A 20,202-nucleotide genomic window follows, 5' to 3' on the forward strand; every position below is an offset into this window, starting at 1 on the left:
TACAATGTATCATCAAGTGGTTCCCAGTTTACTCTTGAGAAGTTATATTTCAAAACCCAGATGAGAAAATCTAACGCCACAAAACTAAAATCCTTCTCCATTACACAAATCCAGCAGGTTATTCTTTAGGAATATATTTTCATGTTGGCCTCAAACAAAGCCAACATTGCAAGCAAATTCAAATGACAATTTTTTTCATAGCGAAACTGCCAAGTCATCCGTTACGTGCTTTTGTTTTCTACACCTAATCACCTATGGTGAAAGTCTGAAAAAGGACCATAAGATAATTATATGAAGAATTCATTTTCGTAGTTTTCACGAGATTATTATTATTATTATTAGTATTATTTTTTATGCATGAGATAAACGTTTAAATTATAAAAAAATTGATATGTAGGGTGTGAAATAAAAGGAGGAAGCTAAGTAGAGCCACTCTAACCCAAATCACAAAATTTAACTCTTTTAACTAAGGTCATCCCATTAAGTTTAGTAAAATAATTCTTAGCAATTCCTCAATTTTATTATTATTATTGTTGTTGTTGTTTTGAGTATACCATTTTCAGCCAAATCAATAATAAGGTTTTGGGGTTATTTGGAATTTTGTTGCACACAAGACTAATAGAAAGAATTTTTTTTAAAAAAATTAATAAATACTTATTAATAGAAAGAAAATTGAAATTATCTAGTGTTGAATCTGTTTTCCCCTTCTACGTAATGCTAAGATGATTACAGCACAACATCAGATATATGGATGGGAGACTTCCACATTCCAAGACCAAAATTTCGTTAACTTCACTTATTTATTAAAATGATTAAAAGTATTATTTTATTAAAATAATTAAAAATATTATGAGTCATAATAGAACCACAACTATTTTATATAAATAAACGTGCACAAACTGATGTGACATGGGGAGATTGGTTGTATAAAACCATCATGGATTCATATAATTAAAAAAATTATTGTTATCACTTTTCAACCAATCTTTTCATACTACATCAATTTGTATACAATAATTTATATAAAATTATTTGTGACTATCATTATTGAGAAATTTATAGTGATTTATGGTGGAAAATCATGTTGGTATATAAACTTACTTAATAACATGACTATTTAAAAGGCTGAAATGATAAATTTACATTATACATTTAATAAATTATGATCCACGAATCACATGCTAGCTACAAGAATTGGATAATCAATTCATGGAGTTTATTGTAGAAAAATATTCAAGAAGAGATTCGAGAAGAGAGAGCATAATATAGATCAACATAATTAATTTTAAAACATTGGCACACAACAGATTTTATTTATTTATTTTATTTTTAAGAAAACGCGGTACATGTAAATAAACAAATAAAATCTCTTGAATATCTCAAGAGATTTTATAGCAGTACCCATCATTTTATTTATTTAAACATAATATAAAAAAGTGAGACTTCATGCGCTTAACCAGTGTGGTTGGAATTTCTTCCATATTGAGGAGGAACAAGAAGATCAAGGCTTTCATTCACAATTTCATCATCAACGATACTGCCACATGGTGGAAATTGGAGACCCTCCAACCAATCATTCTTACCTGAAAAAAATAATTACATATATTAAAAAATCACTCATAAATGCGTATATTAGAATAAGAATTTTAACTGATATTCAACTGAAATTGGCTAAAAAACCTTCGCAAAGAGATTCCATATTCTTCAAAGCTTCTAGTGAACCGTAATGCAAAGTATAAGAGCTGCTTCTGGACTTGTTAGCTTCTGGTTTGAGAGTATATACACACACACACACACACACACATTCACACAAGTAACTGACGTGCGCGTGATTGGGGCGTAGTTAATGCATGCAATGTTAATAGATAAGGAGGGTCAAATGGTGCAATTAATTAATCAATTGTAGATGATAAGATATTGAATGGAGGCTATAACTTAATCGCATGGTTCCCTTGGCTTGCTAATAAACTAATAACCGTAGATAAGAAGATGATACTGAATGATATAAAGTTTGTCGGCAATAATTTAATTACAAGACAAGCTAATACATAGTAATGGACACACTATTTTCTTCCAGAATGGAATGATGATACGTTGTAATTCTTGCGGAAAGATTAATTTAAGATACAGGACGAAGTCGTGATATATAAGAGGCGTATATATAACCTAAAAATATAAATAAAGCATATCTTATTAAATGAAGATATGGGACCATAACAATTTAAGTAATAATTAATTTTCTTAGATATAGATATGACTTCACGTAATCAAGTTATTGGATAAAGTCATAAGAGGTAGTGCATGAACTACCACGTACATTAACCTCATCATTTTTATTTTATCAAGTGAATGCATTGGACAATAATGATATTATTGTATGACCTATCTATCTCGTAAGCCATATATATGAACGATTGAAGATATGATATTTGACAGCAAAGCTAGCTAAAAACTATATCCTTTGTATAATAGCAAATATATAAATTGTAAGTCCTTAGATTTAAACAAAATAAACGGCTGAGATCTTATGGATTAGATGATATTACATATCAATTTCAACACATTAATTGATGCTATGACCTTTAATTTTCTTTATCCCCTCTCCTCCTCATCAAAGTTCTTCTTTTTCTTTATTTTTTCTATTGTTTTACCTCTCTTTTTTTACAACTTCGTTTCTTCTCTATTTTTTTCCTCGCTCTCTCTTTTTTTTTTTTTTTATAATTTCATGATCTGTTTCCTTCAAAAATCATATATACCTATTATTTTTCTTTTCATTAAATCAAATTATTCAAGTATTATTGCATTGTTGTTATTCTTTTATTAAATATACGTATCTAGTGATTTGATGGTATATATATCGTATTTACTCCTTTACATGGACCAACATTTATTATAAGTCAGTTCAGGTAATAAAAAGTCCTGAATATACCCTGGTAGTATCCTAAACTCCAAGTGTATATCATTGTTAATTTTCTTTATTTAAAATAAAATCAATAAAAATTCAAATTTATAAAAAGGAAATAGGGTTTTTTAATAGTAAATTCAACATTCATTAACTCAAAGAAGAGGGTAATCAAGTATATAGTTTTTGTTGGGAATGAGCATTATCACTCTTTTCGAGTGTAACTTAAAGAATGCCTTTTAAGGAATGTAAATGTGTATCTATATAACACCATTCTAAAGTTTAATTTTTGTGAAATGCTCTAAAGTTAAAAGTGATGATATTTGACACAAATAATACAATTATTTAATTGATTGAGAAATTACTCAGCACGAGTAGGTGTGCATTAGGAAAAAAATCTTCGTAGCAACAAAATAAAGGAAATTGATTGAGAAATTACTTAGCACGAGCTTGTTGTAGGGCGACTTTGAGTAAAACACCAGTTATGAGAAACTAATTGATGAAATCTTACGTTTTAGTGGTTATGACCATATTATCATTTTTGTGTCAATTGATAAATTACTGTAATCAATTCACTTGAGAATTACTTTTAATGCTAATATTACACTTAATGGATTGGTAGAGTTTTTTATGCACAAAATCACAAGGGAGGGATTGGGTGACATAATAGCCGCACTCCATTTTTTTTTTTATATTAAACCATCTGGTATCCGAAAATTAAATTGGACCATAACTAATCCATATTCCAGCCAAGTAGGATCATTAGGGTGGCAAAGCTTTTCCAACAAGTATTTAACGCATCTGCATTCTCAGACCTCGAATTAAGACATTGGTTGAGTTAGATAAACAGCCCCATGTTAGTTGATTTATGTGCTTGTTGGTGCCGCACTCCATTATATTCATCCAAAACCTCACATTCAATTTTAAAATCGAAATACACAGTTCAAACATGCCTACTGCCAATGGGTATTTGTTATTTCCATCTCCAATTCAAACACAATTCTTATTTATTTTTCCTCTTAAATAATTTTCTTTTCGTTCTTCCTCTTTTTTACGCTTTAAAATTGGTATACACTTGTGGATTCTAGGACCAAGTTTCTCCGGACTTTGGGATGGGAAAAGCTTTATAAATAAAGGTAATTTTGAAAATAATTGAAAAATATGGGTTGATGAGAAAATCTGAAGAGATCAAGTGTGGTCGCTCAAAGTTAAATTTACTTTGTTGCCCAAACCAGAAAAATTTAGGAGTGAATGGGTTAAATTTACTTTGGGGGGCTTTTTTTAGATTTGGGTTTGAGTTGGTTCGTATTTAATCTTTTTCAATAAAAAAAGGTGGCTGTTTAACCCTATTGATCCTTTTAAGAACGCTCTATATAAATTAATTTTTTCAGTGTACTATCAAGTAGCTCTCGGTTTACTCTTGAGAAGTTATATTTCAAAAACCAGATGAGAAAATCTAATGTCACAAAACTCAAATCCAAAATCTCATGCCACAAAACTCAAATCCTTCTCCATTACATAAATCCATCAGGTTATTCTTTAGCAATACAATTTCATGTTTTCCCCAGACAAAGCGAACATTGCAAGCACATTCAAATGACAATTTTTTCATAGCAAAACTGCCACGTCATCCGTTACACGCTCTTGTTTTTTTTACACCTAATCACCTATGGTGAAAGAGGACCATAAGATAATTATATAAAGAATGTATTTTGGTAAAAAATTCTTGTTGTTGTTGTTGTAAATAAGTGTGTACAAACTATGTGGCATGAGGAGATTAGTAGTATAATTACTATTATTTTTCAACCAATCTCTTCATGTCACATCAATTAATACTCAATAATTTATACAATTTTTTTTTGTGACTCTATCATTATTGAAAAATTTATAGTGATTATGGTTGAAAAGCGTGTTGGTATATATAAACTTACTTAATAACATGACTAGTTTAATGACTATTTTAAAGGCTGAAATGATAAATTTACATTATGCATTTAATAAATTATGACCCATGCTTCACATGCTAGCTACAAGAATTAGATAACCAATTTGTGGAGCTTATTGCAGAAAAATATTCAAGAAGAGAGAGCATAATGTAGATCAACCTAATTAATTTTTAACACATTGACACACAATATTATTTATTTTTTTTTTTTTTTAAGAAAACACGGTACATGTAATAAACAAATAAAATCTCTTGAATATCTTAAGAGATTTTATAACAGTACTATCATTTTATTTAATTAATTATAACATAAAAAAGCGACACTTCATACACTTAACTAATGTGGCCGTGATTTCTCCCATACTGAGGAATAACAAGAAGATCAAGATTTTCATTCATAATCTCATCATCAATGATACTGCCATATGGCAGAAATTGAAGACCCTCCAACCAATTATTCTTGCCCGAAAAAATTTACATATATTAGAAAACTTACTCACAAAAGCATATATTAAAATAAGAATTATCAATGATATTCAACTGAAATTGGCTCAAAAAGCTGCGCATAGAGTTTCCATATTCTTAAGAGCTTCTAGTGAGCCGTAATGCAAAGTATAAAAGTTGCTTCAGTGAGTTCTTGCTAGCTTCTAGTTTGAGAATATGTATATATACACACACGTTGATGTGCGCTAATTATGAACTATAATGGTCGGTTATTATTTGTGTACGGTTTCTTGTAATTTTAATGTTGTAGTTATATTGCAGTAGTGGTTTGTGGTAGTTATTGTAACTGGTCTTTTGTAGTTATCTTATTAGTTGTATTAAAATGGATGGTGAAAGAAAAGAAGTAGAGAAGAGTTTTATTATCTATAGACTGTGTTTCTTATCTAGAGAGTGATTATCTCAAATCAACCTTCTTTATTTAATTTTTTCTCTTATTTTTAAAATTTACATAACACACGTATACACACATTCACACAAGTAGCTGACGTGTGGGTGATTGGCGCGTAGTTAATGCATGCAAGGTTGATAGATAAGGAGGATCAAATGGTGCAATTAATTAATCAATTGTAGATAATAAGATATTGAATTAAGGCTATAAATTTAATTGCATTGGTTCCCTTGGCTCACTTATCAACTAATAATCGTAGATAAGAAGATGATATTAAATAATATAAAGCTTTTTGGCAATAATTTAATTACAAGACAAGCTAATATATAGTAATGAACATACTATTTTCTTCTAAAATAGAACGATGATGTGTTGTAATTCTTACGGAAAGGTTAATTTAAGATAAATAATAAAGTCATGATGCATAAGAGGTTCATACGGAAAGGTTAATTTAAGATACATAATAAAGTCATGATGCATAAGAGGTGTATATATATATATCCTAAAATTTAATTAAAGCATATCTTATCAAGTGAAGATATAAGACCGTGACAAATTAAGTAATAATTAATTTCTTAGATATAGATTTGTCTTCACGTAATCAAGTTATTGGACAAAGTCATAAGAGGTAATGAATGACCTATCACGTAAATTAACCTTTTAATTTTTATTTTATCAAGTGAATATATTGGACAATAATGATAATTAATGTACGGTCTATTTGCCTCGTAAACCATATATATGATCAATTGAAGATATAGTATTTGACAGCAAAGCTATCTAAAAACTATATCCTTCCTATAATAATAATGGGACAGATTCAAGAGAAGTAGATTTATACATAATTTCATATATAAATTGTAAGTCCTTAAATTTATACAAAATAAACAGCTTAATTGATGCGACCACATTTCGTTTTCTTTATATCTTCTCCTCGTCATCATCATGAAAGTTTTTCTTTTTTTAAATTTCATTTATTGTTTATTTACCTCTCCTTTCTTATAACTCCCTTATCTATTTTTTCCTCTCTCCTTCCCCTCAACATTTTTCAATTTTTCTTAATCTCAAATGTTGAAAATATTTTCACTTGCACTGTTGCACAAAGCAAAATAAGATCCAGTGAAATGACGAAATAAAAAAAAAAGAAAAGACAAATCCATTGATTGTTGAAGTATGTAACTTTCAGTTAAATTTATATAACTTTCATATTTATATATATACATATGTTGTGCAAATTCCTCTCTATGCGCTTAAGTTAATGAATTACTTCTCTACAGAATTCCATTATCTTTAAATTTCCTTTAGTGATACAGCTGTTTTTTTTTTTTTCCCTTTAGGTGAAAACTGAAGGGAATTTGCATGGGAGAAAAGAAAAATGAAAATATAAGAAAATAGATGAAAAAATGGTTAAGGAGAGGAGAGATCCCAAAAAAAGAAAAACAAAAACGCTCTATCACTAATGTCATGTAATCCATTTGATCTCAGCCTTTTATTTTATTTTTTAATCTAAAAGCTCGCAATATATGTCTAAAATTATATATAAAATTTTGTCCCTTAAACTTGCCCCAATAATAATGTAGGCTTTGATATAGATCCATCTAATTAATTGTTTTGGGATTCAAAATGTGACTATCCTTCACGTTATTGATGAATATCCTCTTTGGAGGTCCTGAAAATCGTAATTAAGAAAATAAATAAGTAAATTTATTGTGATTTTTTTTATTATTCAATGGAACCAGGAGTGGCAAATGGATGGGCCAAGCTGAGCTAGGCCAAGCCCAGTCTAAAGCCCGTGATTAAAAAAGACCTAAGCCTATGTAGGCCTATCCAAGTTTACGGGCCTCAACTTCCAAAGTTTTCAAAAAAAATTTAATAGTTCAAGTAAATAAAGCAGAGGCTAATAGGTAAAAAACAAATCAATTGAAGAGAATTTTATTAATTTTACTTCCGTCAAACTAATTAAACAGTAACATTTATTTAAATAGATTGACATAACGTCCAAAAAAAAAGGGAATTTTGAAACATTTATAACATGTAAAAAATAAGTTTTTCTTAAGTGCTCAAAATAAAACGAAGAAAAACAAAAAAACAAAAACAACACGATTATATTAACATCACATTCCAATACTCGGATTTCCATAAACACTAATATACCAATTGGCAAACGCTAGCGAATATTAACATCATAAGTTTCTAGTTATAAACTCATAATAAACCACAATCCACATACACCAAAGCTTTTTTTTTTTTTTTGTCCTTCGCCCTTTCAAGGTTTGGTCTAATTCACAATTAGTTGAACACCTGATGGAGAGCGAATTACGAATGGAAAGACCAACAAAAAAAGATTTTCATGAATTAAAATATTAGGTTCAATCAGAATATTTTATTATAAATTGAGCTTGAGATAATTATAATGTGAATTAAAATTTTTAATATTTAGTAAAATAATAACAAATTTCAAGCATTCAATATTATATTTTAATTTCTTTCCATCATCAAAATTTGTGTAAAAAGTGAGAGGATATGACAGAGTAGGGAGCAAAAAAATAGAGGTGAGATATATACAAACAAAGAAATATAAATAGAGATGGATTCTATTGCTCAGTTGTTGCTTATGACGGGTTCGTGCCAAGATGCGATTTGGGCCATTTGGCTAATCATAGCATTCCTTCTGATTCCTATCAAGCTCTTAAATGTCAAAGTCTTCATTCACGTAGTCTTTCTTTCGTTTGGCGTAAAGTTAACACTGATGGCCTCTCTAAAGACAATTTTCCTGTGCTCAGTCCATGATGCCATTTTATATAGGGATGGGGATACGTGCACTCTAAAAATTAGTCTGAGTACTCTATTATTATATACATTTATCTGTTAATTTTAAAAGAATGAATTATACTTTGTACACTCTTTAAAATATTAAAAAAATCCTCACTTAATTCTTTTTAAATTAATTATCTTTACTAACTCTACACACTCATGAAAATGCTATAGTCAAATAAAAAAATCAATTGATAGTTCTTCCCATGCTAAAGGTATTGTTCTTGTGAGGTATTGAAGTTAAACAACCTAACTCTGCTATTCGTAATTGAAACTCAAGAAATATTAATACACTTAAAATAAAACTTCTTTTTTTCTTTCTTTCTTCCTCAGAAAAATTAGGGTGAAGAGAAGAAAGAGGTTGATTAAAACTCATTATGGCTGGAAACAAGCAAAATAAATCTTCTCTCTCTAGGCAACATGTTCAAATCGCGGAGGACTAATCGAAGAGGGGAAGATCTGTGGGATGATGTAGGAAGCACAACAAGAAAAAATTGCCCAAGTGATGAAGAAAAAGGTGCTTATGTTAGGAAATTGAGCTTCCTCCCAAAATCATTCCAACCAATTTATCAAGTAATAAATTAACAGAAAAAATTAAATGGAGAATACACCAATCACACAACACAAAATTTACGTGGAAAACTTTAAATCCATAGAAAAACCACGGCTGTTGTCAAAAGACAACCAAAAAAAAATATTCACTATGTGGAAATTTATTACAACCACACTCTCAGAAATAAATTTATCTCACCCAAGTCCCAAATACATAATCCTGAGAAATATCTCTTAACAAAGCAAACCAGTAATACCCATATTGAGGAGTCAAATTCTCCTTCAATATAACTACATGGTTAAGAACATTTCTCTCTTTTAATTTCTCACCAAAACTTGGATTCCTTATCTGGGATTTGGGATACCTAGCTTTCAAATGAGAGCTTCCTTGTTATAGGCAAAATTTTGCCTAAAATCAAGCCAATTTTTCAACATTCAATAGCCACCATTTCAATAGTTTTGACCACTTCCAATTGCTTGTCAAACTTCTCCACTATCTCCAAATTGAATTCAAATGATATTTTCTAAATTGACTTTTCAACTCTTTTTTTTTATAATCAATTTTCAACAGCTTATTGGGTTGCTGAGCTTGGAATTGACAGAAAAGCTTGAGCTTTTATTGCAAAATTTCATGAAACTCTTATCTCAGAATCCGAACACCATGCAGGTTATCAAGCTACCAAGATTTGATGACAATAACGCTGATTGTAGTATGTATATAACCTTAATTCTAATTTATGTTAATTTTCTTGTGTTTTTGGTACTATTTGTTTCAAAATATGTGTATAAGAAGCTTGTAAAATCACAATAATAAAATGTCCTTAATAGTAATTTATGATATGGATATCTTTGTAATAAATTTTTTTATAAAAATATGAGTGTTCACAGTAAGTTTTAGAGTGTATATAGCTCCATCCTTTATATAATTATGTTAGCAATTATCTGCATAGTTTTGGTTTTCCTTTTGGACATCAAACAGCTGTCTATGCTAAATTCATGGCTGTGATTTAGCAGCTGAGGAGGCTTTTAAATATTGACGGTTTTATTCGTATCTGGTTAGAACGCCATTCAATTCTGGTATTTCAATATCTAAGACGTACAACTTCTATCTAGGGATGACAAATATCCAATTATGGATGGATATTATACAAATCCATAATTATACATAATAAATCTATCCATATCCATATCCAGTATTTAATATTGGACATGGATATGGATTTTATCCATATAGCTATGGAGATCCATGGATATTAATGGATATTTTATTTTTATTATATAAAAATAATAATATAAAATAGTTAAAATTCCAATATCAAATTTGGCTAATAAACTATTTATATTAGTAATAATATATATATATATAATACAATGGCGGTCCGGTGGTCGGTGACGGCGGTCCGGCAACTTTCCGGCGAATTTCGGCGGAGGTCCGGAGACCTTCCGGCAAAGCCGACGGTGGTCCGGCGAGGTCTGGCGGTAATTCCGGCGACATTCCGGCGATGTACAACGGTGGCCCGGCGAGGTCCGGTGGTGGCCCGGTGACTTTCCGGTGGAGGTCCATTTATAATATTAAATTAATAAAATAAAATAATAATTATTAATAGTATTAAATAAGTTAAAAAATTAAAGGATAATTTTGAAAATTTTAGTTTTTAATATAAGAGGAATTTAAAATTTTCACTAGTTAATATAATATTTTTACAATTGTTTGTTTATTATATCTTTTATTTTTTATTTTATAAAATTAAAATTTTTTAAACTTGTGTTGGGTTAAACAGATATCCATTGGGTAAAAATAATTATCCATATCCATCTGGATATAATTTTAAAATATCTATTTCAAGATCCAAAAATTTTTGGATGGATATTATCCGATCCAATTAGATGGATATTGTAGATATCCATTATGGAGCGATCCAGTTGCCATCCCTACTTCTATCCCTCCTTGGACTTTGAGGATCGTTGGATTAATTGTCAAAATCTTCTCTTTAAAATGAATTTCAAGCTTAAAATATAGTCAATGAAACAACTTTGCTTTGGCAAAATAAGCAACCTTTCAATCTATTACTTATTGTTTCATAAGATCATGCTTGGACTAATAATATGGTTCTTTAGTTGTTTGAATCAATGCCGTTTAGAGTATTCATGTCCTCGTCATATTTTGAGGACTTGAATTTAAACTCCACTGGACTCATTACTTGGCATACTTCTGAGCTCTATCATAAGGGTGTGAAGTATTGGGGAATCAAAAGGGAATAATGAGAATAATTTCATTGTTTATTTGCTTCTTTTTTATTGGGGAATGAGAATGGAATTTGTGGGACTCAATGAATTTGAAATTAATGAATGTGAATTCTATTCTTCTGGGGGTGTTTGCGGATTCACACAAATTCAAATTCGACTCACAATTTTGTGGAATGTGGTTTGACACAATCCACGTCTAATCTATTATTTTACAGATATAATATAAATTAAAACTTTTTCTTCCTATTCAATCCACAAAATAATTAATTAAAAAAATATAATATAAAAATGATTTTACTATAAATCAAATTCAAAATTAAACAAGATCTAAATAAATTAATAGTTTAAAATGGTGCATTCACGAAATAAAAATCAGAATGAATTAGAGTCAGAATGAGCTGTATCGCCATTGTTATGTTTACTTTGTCTTGAAATTAGAATCAAAATGAGTTAGATTATTATAAATTACTAAAAAATCCTTAGTTAATTATTGTCATAATAATTATTTTATATTTTAATTACTGTAATTATTATTATTATTGTTATTAATTATTGTTAATAATAACATTAGTATAATAATAATTATCATCATCATCATATTGGAACGTGATGGTTGCAGCTGCCGGTGGTTCGACTTCCATGATGTGACGGTTTGTTGCTTGTGACTGCTACTGCTTGTGACACAATGACTAGCGACTAGTTGTTGCTCCACAAGGGCGACAATGAGGGAGCTGTTGGCAGTGACATGTTTGTTTGTTTTTTTTAAATATTATTATTATTTTTAATTTAAACAATGACATATCATAAATTTAATGGGGTAAAATCGTCAATATAAAGAATGAGAGATTGATTTCTCATCCTTTTTTCTTGGAATAATGTCCCATTCCTCATTCTTAATTTGAGGTGGGCCCTATAATTGCGATTTTAATTCCCATTCTTATTTTTTTAAAGTAAATACGGTTAATAATTTTGATTTTGGATTCTCATTCCTGATTCTGTAAGTGAACACATTATAAATATATTTCGAAACACAATGTTCATAGGGTCTTTATGCCCTAACGCAACATTTATTAATTGGATCAACATATGTTTGGAAAAAAAAAAGAATTTGGAAGCCGCATAAACGAAAAGAAGTTGGATAGCAATTAATTTTGAAAGTCCAATCAACCTCCATCAACGAAGGGAAAATTGCACAGCTGAAGCTACCTCACGAGAAGACTGGAGTACAATGGAATAATGCTTTCTCAGGATTCAGGAGACTTGTTTCACAAGCCAAGACTGGATTGAGCTCTAATCGATTTTTCAATCATCTTGTGCAGAACAAGATACAACACTTTGGAGCAACTTACAATTGCTTAACTAATGAAGAGTTTTGAAACTTTTATCTAGAATTATATATATATATATATATTTTATATAGTCATCGTTTTTAGTCCGGACTTCAAATTGATATTCAAAGTTTATGTACCAATAAAAAAAAAAAAAATCCCAGTCTTTGTTGAACAATAGACACTTTTCCTTTAATTTCTTTGTCTATGGGGCTAGGAAGTATACAATTATGCCTCAGGAAAATCTTGTAGAACACATAACATAATGGCCAAAATAGATGCATGCAGAAAAATATTTTGCCAGCAAATTCCTAAGTTGCAGAGGTAATTGATTACGGAGGACGGAGCCTGGAATGAACAACTGACGCCGTAATGTATTTGGCTAACTAACAAAACTATTCATTCTGAGATGTATGCGTATATGGCTGGGATCAGCTCCTGCTGAAGTAGCAAACTCGCTATAATGTTGTCCAATAAAATTCTGTTTTCAGAAAATAAATAAATAAACGATAAAAAGATAGTTAAATCTCAATTATATATAATAAACATGAGACATGATATCTTTCAAACTTCAGAAAAGTTCAGATAATGAGAGGATCCTAATTTAGTTAAGGCATAACTTGTTCCGAGAATTTCTTACCAGCCAAACTGAACCAGAAAATATTCTTCTTTCGACTAATTTATTTCTACCTACTGTCATTGCTTCTCAATTTGACGAAAAGATTTAGGAATAAACCTAAGTGCGCTTAACATGTTGCCACATATGATCGAGCCAACCAAAGTGGTGGACTTTATTGTCCTTATTCTTAGGGCAAGTAATGTGCCTTTAAACTACAATTTTCTTGTTGACATTTTTATGGCTCTTTACCTCTGGTTCATCAGCATCCTTAGAACACAAGCAACAAGACTAGCTAATTTTTTATGCAGTTTAATTTTGGTCTTGCTTACTCTTCCCCTTTGTAAATGCGTAGTTGTTTCTTATCTTCTATCCAAATTATATTAATTTACAAACCTATGACTTATGTATGAGCTCTTCTAATGTTAATGTTACGCGACCTTGCTCATTTTGATTGTTCAATCAGATAACTTTAATTTATGTTGAAAGCCCCAGAGAATGAAGAATCATTATGTTAAGATCACTATGACATGCTCTAATTAATGCTAAATATGTAGACCAATTTATTTTTCCGTCCAAGTTTTGAAGTACATGATTTGCTGGATTTTCATATATTCATTTAAAACATATTCATTGTATCCTAAAAGCTGATGGTTAAACTTTGGTTGAGCTATAATGTTACATGTACCGCGTAGAGTAAGTTTTCAAATAGTTTATTTCTCGCGCTCAACCGCAATATGCTAGCAATGCTTCTAGTGTACTTGCATGTTTACGTTAGGACAGCCATCTTTAAACTTCAATTGCAAGAAATCGGCTTCAGGCCACCAATTCAGTTGACTTTCATCTGGGCAGGCCATATATAATTAGGTCTACAAGCTTAATGTATCAGCAAATTCTGTTTAACTTTGCTTCATTAATCCTTCATTTAAACCATAGTTTATTGAAAAGTTTGATATTCCTTCACCTCCATCGAGAAAGGAAAAGTTGATTATCACATGCGCACATGGGTTCTGCTAGAATGAAGATTTATAGTCGTGTTAACCCTCTGTTTGTTGCAATCATTATTGTTTTTGCTTCATTATTCATGGCTACCAGCTCTGCTGCTACAAGCTCCATTGATATGTCCACTACTATTCTCATTCGAGTTGATCAATCTGGCCGAGGAGATTTTAAGAAGATACAAGACGCAATTGATTCTGTTCCTTCGAACAACTCAAAATTGTATTTCATTTGGGTTAAACCGGGAACTTACAGGTCTCCACTTGCTGCATTCCTTGTTTGTTAATTACAGGCTTTTCTTTTCCTTTTTTTATTTTTTTCCAATAATTGGAACTTATATTTTCTTCTATTTTACATGCAGAGAAAAGATTGTTGTGCCAGCTGATAAGCCCTTCATAACAATAAGTGGCACAAAGGCTTCTAACACCATAATAACTTGGAGTGATGGCGGGGAGATATTTCAATCTGCAACTTTCACTGTGATGGCTTCTGATTTTGTTGGACGATTTCTAACAATTGAGGTATTCTGTTTTGCCTCACATTATATTTCAAAAGAATCCTTGTCAAAACCCCAATTAGCTAATTTATACCTCGATCAATTTGTTACAGAACACTTATGGATCAGCCGGCAAAGCTGTTGCACTAAGAGTGTCAGCAAATCGAGCAGCATTTTATGGCTGCAGGATTCTATCGTACCAAGACACTCTCCTGGATGACACAGGAAATCATTACTACAGCAGCTGTTACATTGAAGGAGCCACGGATTTCATCTGCGGAAATGCTGCCTCCCTCTTTGAAGTGAGTATAACTGTAAATTAATTCTCCTTAGGCTACCAAGTAGCAAGCTCAATGCTATTCGTTTCAAATTTCCAACATATACCATTAATAAGTTTCAATATTTATGACCTTAATTTACAGAGATGCCATATACATTCTCTGTCCACGGGGAACGGAGCCATAACTGCTCAGAAAAGAGTGTCGTCAGAAGAAAACACTGGATTCACTTTCTTGGGTTGCAAGATAACCGGTGTTGGTAAGGCAGTGCTTGGAAGGCCGTGGGGTCCTTATTCTAGGGTGGTGTATGCCCTGACTTACATGTCCGGTCTGGTACTGCCGCAAGGATGGAATGATTGGCATGACTATGCCAAGCACACGTATATCATCTATCTATCTATTCCAAACAATATTCGTTTTACCAAAATTAATGTCAAAATGATCGCAGTGGATATTTATTAACATGTTTCTTTTTATTAATTTGATGGTTTGCAGTAATGTCTATTATGGGGAATACAAGTGTTATGGTCCGGGAGCTGATAGATCAAGTAGGGTTGCTTGGTCACTAAGCTTATCAGAGAATGAAGCTGCAACATTCTTGACTAAGGACACGATTGGAGGAAGAGCTTGGCTTAGACCGGCACCATCCAACTTCAAGAGAGGCGCCTCTGCAACCATTGCTGCAAGAACTGATGAGAATAATTAACTGAGGATAGTATTATCATTTGTTTGTGAGTCATGGAGCTCGCAATTTATTCTGTATTAATTCTCTGTAATTTCATTTAATTCATTTGTACATTATATTTTTAAAAATACAATAGTTCATTAACTAATTAAAATAAAAAAATGATAGCAACATCAATGGCCACAACTGGAGCACTATCAGTTTCTTTTTTAAGTAACTAGTTATTTATCCACTCAATCTAACCAATGACAGAGATTTTAAAATTCAAATTCAAGGGTCCACGATAACCCATTACTAAGAGAGAAATTTTTATTCGGACGACTTAGAATTTTCTAATTATTATTTTCAAAGAGCAGTCAACTCCCTAGAACTAATAACAGTATGGCTGCGTTTGTTTTTTTGTCTGAAATCTGAATAAACTTGAATTAGTCTGAATTCTAAATAAATATGAATGTCTAAATCTGAATAATATGTTTGTTTTTTCGTCTAAATTCAGAAAATAAGTATTAAGTTGTTTGTTTTTTTTCAACTGAAAAAGCTGAAAATATGTACTTTTACATTTGTATCCTTATTAATTTTGAATGTCAAATAAATAATATATTAAATACCACAATATTTTAACATTTATAAGTAAAACTATATTCAAGTGAATACATAATTATTTTAGAATTTTAATATATAAAATACCATAAATTTCAAATTTTATCGTATATAATATAAGAAAGAAAAAATAGAGATATTTTTATGTGGGGTAAATGTCTATGGGTGAGTTTTGGGATAGACATGAAAAATAAATTATAAAACATTGATATTTTTGACATTAGTAAGTAATTGACTTAATTCAAATTTCCCCATTAAGTAAAAAGCCAAAAAAATTGACTTATTTTATTAAGTCAAAATTATCTAAAAAATCTCATTAAGTTATAAAAACAAACACATCTAATTAACTTAATTATTTAAGTTAAGTCACTTTAAGTCATTAAGTTAAAAAATAAATGCCACCTTAGAATTTTCTAATTATTATTTTCAAAGAGTAGTCAACTCCCTAGAACTAATAATAGTATGGACTAATATAATAACTAAAAACTGTATGTAAATAGTAAATTTATATCCTATTTATTATTAAGGTGTTGTAGCTTTCTAAGCTACAACTACCATAGATAAAAACTTATAACTATAATAAAAGTTAATAGTATATAATAAATATCATTTTTAAATGATAATTATGACAAAAGTAGTAAATATATTGTAAATTTTTTATCATCCAAGTTGTAGATCAAATCTACTTAACTTTCAAATTATAGCAGATAATATTTATTAAACACTTAAATGTCGTAATTTTTAGGCTTGGCGAGCAACGGCGAATTAACGAGGTGCTCCTTTAGCTTCTAAAAAGCCTTTTCGCAATCGACGGTCCATTGGAGTTTCTTTCCCGCTTTCAAAGCTTTAAAAAATGGCTTGCACCTATCGGTGGCCTTGAAGATGAAATGACTCAAGGCGGCTATCCTGTCAGCTAAGCTCTGGACTTCCTTGATAGTACTTGGTGATTTCATCCCAAGAACCGCCCAGATTTTGTCAGGATTAGTCTCAATTCCCCGCTGTTGTACCATAAATCCAAAGAATTTACCAGAAGTCATCCCAAATGCACATTTCTCAAGATTTAGGCGCATCTGATGCTTTCTCAAAATATTGAAGGTGTCTCTGAGGTGCCCCGCGTGATCACTGGTGTACACAGACTTTGTTATCATATCATCGATGTACACCTCCATGGTACGACCAATTTGCTGTTTAAAGACCTTATTCACCAAACGCTGATAGGTGGCGCCCACATTCTTTAAACCAAAAAACATAACCTTATAGTAGTATAACTCACGCTTGGTTATGAATGTCGTTTTATCTTGATCAGGCTCGTACATTGGAATTTGGTTGTACCCGGAGAAAGCATCCATGAAACTAAGCATCTCGTGCCCCGCCGTAGCATCGACCAACTGGTCTACCCGGGGAAGCGGGAAGCTATCCTTAGGGCAGGACTTGTTTAAATCCATGAAATCTACACACATGCGCCATTTCCCGTTAGACTTCTTACTAATACAACATTTGAGACCCAATCGGGGTACACTGCCTCCCTAATAAACTCTGCTGCTAGCAATCGGTCCATTTCTTGTTCAATGGCGTCATAGCATTCCTGGTTGAAAGTTCGACATTTTTGCTTGACATGCCTATGATGTGGATTGACATTGAGCTTGTGACAGGCGATAAAAGGCGGGTTACCCAGCATGTCTGCGTAAGACCAAGCGAACACATCTAAGTTTTCCTTTAAGAACTCAATAAGTTGCTCTCGGTGTTGGTCAGAGAAGTTGGAGCCTACCTTGACCATCTTGGTTGGGTCCTTATTGCAGATCGAAACAGACACAAGATCCTCAACCAGTGCTCCTCTCTTTTCCTTTTTCGGTACCCGGGGATCTAGGGGTACCTCGACTTCTCCCATTGATGCTGAATTAGGACTTTGGGGTACTTGTGGTGCCCCAAGAGCTACCACATCCACTTCCATTGGCCTAGTTTCATATGGCGTTTGGGGTACTTGGGAGTTCATGGACCGTTGAGCTTTCTTACGTGCAACTCTCCGGCGTCTAGCCAATGCCCGCTTGGATAGACTGGTAAATGGCCTTATGCTGACGGGGTACCCCTCTAGGAATATATTGGTGGCGATTTGATAGCTCACTTTCGATGCGACCGAGTAACACCCTCGAGCCGATTGCTGATCCCCTTTGATTGTGATAATTTCCCCAACGGTTGGAATCTTCATAGCGAGGTAATGCATGGAGATTGCCGCTTTAGTTGTTGCTAAGAATAGTCTTCCCAAGATGATATTATAGGCACCTAGGTGATCCACAATAAGAAAATCAATCATATGAACAACACGGTGAGGTTCCTTACCAAGTGTAACGGGCAGCGTAATGATGCCATTTGGGATAACCATATTGCCGGCGAACCCAATAAGAAGTGTAGCACATGGGGTGATCTTTGGCAATTCAATCAATAGTTGATCCAAGACGCTTTTGAAAATGATATCAACGGAGCCGCCGGTGTCTACAAGAGTTCTTGCTACCTTACCAGTAGCAACCTTCAACGTAATTACTAAGGCGTCGTCATGGGGGTACGAGACATCTTCAGTATCTTACTCTGTGAAAAGGATAGACGGGGAATGGTGGGGTACCCCAGGTACCTTAAGTTGATTTTGACAAGCGAAGTTCACTTCTTTTCTAGGGCGATCCAAAATTGGTGGCTTGCTGTAATGTTTGATGGCCCGTCTAGATTCCCCCGCGAGGGTATGACCCCCCGCTATCATTCGAACATACACGCCTTTCTTAGACCCCTAGGGTACCTCAGTTTCGGGATTAGGTTTAGCAACTTGTTTACCCTTATCTTGCTCCGAGAAATTCCTTGCCTCATGCATATCAGCCACAAATTCCTTGAGATACCCACTCAGAATTAGTGACTCAATTTCTTCCCTTAAGTGAAAGCATTCGGCGGTGCTATGGCTGAAATCTTCATGAAACTCACAATACTTCAAGCTACGCTTCATATTTGGGTATTTCTGAATTGGCTTAGGTGGGCGAAGCATCCTCGTATCCCTAATATGGTAAAAAATATGTTCTGGAGATTGATTCAAATGATGGAAAGAGTCATATCGGGGTTTTTGTGGCGCTTCCTGTTGTTCTGACGGTACCGGTGGGCTATGTACTTGGGGTGCTCGAGAGGATACCTGAGGTACCCGGGGTACACCAGGAATATTCAGTCCTTTCCCACGTGGGGTTGGACGAGTTGAGCTGTGTACCCGGGGTGCTTGAGAGGGTACCTGACTTACCTCAGCTCTCTTGGGTTTCTCCTTGTTTCTCACAACTTCGACTCTGTCTTCGTCCCGCTTTAGGTTACACTTCTTATCCATTTCTATTTGTTGCAGGGCTCGAGAACGAGCTTCCCCAAATGAAAGAGGGCGGTGTTTTTGAAATGACCGCCATAACTTCCCCAAACACAAATTCTTTTCAAAATGAGTAAGAATATGTTGGTGACCAAATATACCGGTACGCAACACCTCTTAGTGGAAGCGGGTTACGTACTCGGCTAAAGACTCTGAATCCATTTGGTTGATGAAAGCAAGCTTGGAGAATGTTATATCTTGGGCGGATGCATAACCAAACTCATGAACAAAATCTTTTAGGAGCTGGTCTAAGGAGGATACACTACCTGCCTTCAACGATCGGAACCATGATTTGACTGGTCTGGTGAGGGTATGCGAGAACATCTGGCACATAGCATTGTCGCCCACTCCTTTAATCATCATCTGGTCATGATACAGCTCAACATGTTCCACGGGATCTGAGGTACTCGAGTATTGTTGTATTTGAGGCATGGTGAATGCTTCCGGGAGAACCGCTATCCAAATC

At 32.7% G+C, this 20,202-nt stretch overlaps 1 protein-coding gene and 1 long non-coding RNA gene across 2 annotated transcripts; one reads left to right on the forward strand and one right to left on the reverse strand.

Moving 5' to 3' along the window:
* Nucleotides 1–1,279: 1,279 nt before the first annotated feature.
* Nucleotides 1,280–2,079, reverse strand: LOC112497318 (uncharacterized). The gene is made up of 2 exons (XR_003064097.2): nt 1,681–2,079; nt 1,280–1,583 (listed from the first exon to the last, which is right to left on the reverse strand). It is a non-coding gene; the product is annotated as an uncharacterized LOC112497318 (long non-coding RNA).
* A 12,121-nt stretch (nt 2,080–14,200) lies between these two features.
* Nucleotides 14,201–15,920, forward strand: LOC102621445 (putative pectinesterase 11). Its single transcript, XM_006469248.3, has 5 exons — nt 14,201–14,550; nt 14,657–14,816; nt 14,905–15,093; nt 15,214–15,449; nt 15,565–15,920. Exons 1-5 carry the CDS (start codon nt 14,300–14,302, stop codon nt 15,773–15,775), a joined length of 1,047 nt encoding a protein of 348 aa, XP_006469311.2. The 5' UTR covers nt 14,201–14,299; the 3' UTR covers nt 15,776–15,920.
* Nucleotides 15,921–20,202: the final 4,282 nt, after the last annotated feature.

This window comes from Citrus sinensis, chromosome 8 (genome assembly GCF_022201045.2).
Source record: "Citrus sinensis cultivar Valencia sweet orange chromosome 8, DVS_A1.0, whole genome shotgun sequence".
NCBI classification, from domain to species: domain Eukaryota; kingdom Viridiplantae; phylum Streptophyta; class Magnoliopsida; order Sapindales; family Rutaceae; genus Citrus; species Citrus sinensis.

What these genes read in the sequence shown, in the direction of transcription:
- LOC102621445 (XM_006469248.3), top strand. Translation starts at nt 14,300, where the DNA reads ATGGGTTCTGCTAGAATGAAGATTTATAGTCGTGTTAACCCTCTGTTT. An exon ending in ATGCTGCCTCCCTCTTTGAA is followed by an intron (nt 15,094 to 15,213) that starts GTGAGTATAACT and finishes CTTAATTTACAG; the next exon opens with AGATGCCATATACATTCTCT. An exon ending in CATGACTATGCCAAGCACAC is followed by an intron (nt 15,450 to 15,564) that starts GTATATCATCTA and finishes GATGGTTTGCAG; the next exon opens with TAATGTCTATTATGGGGAAT.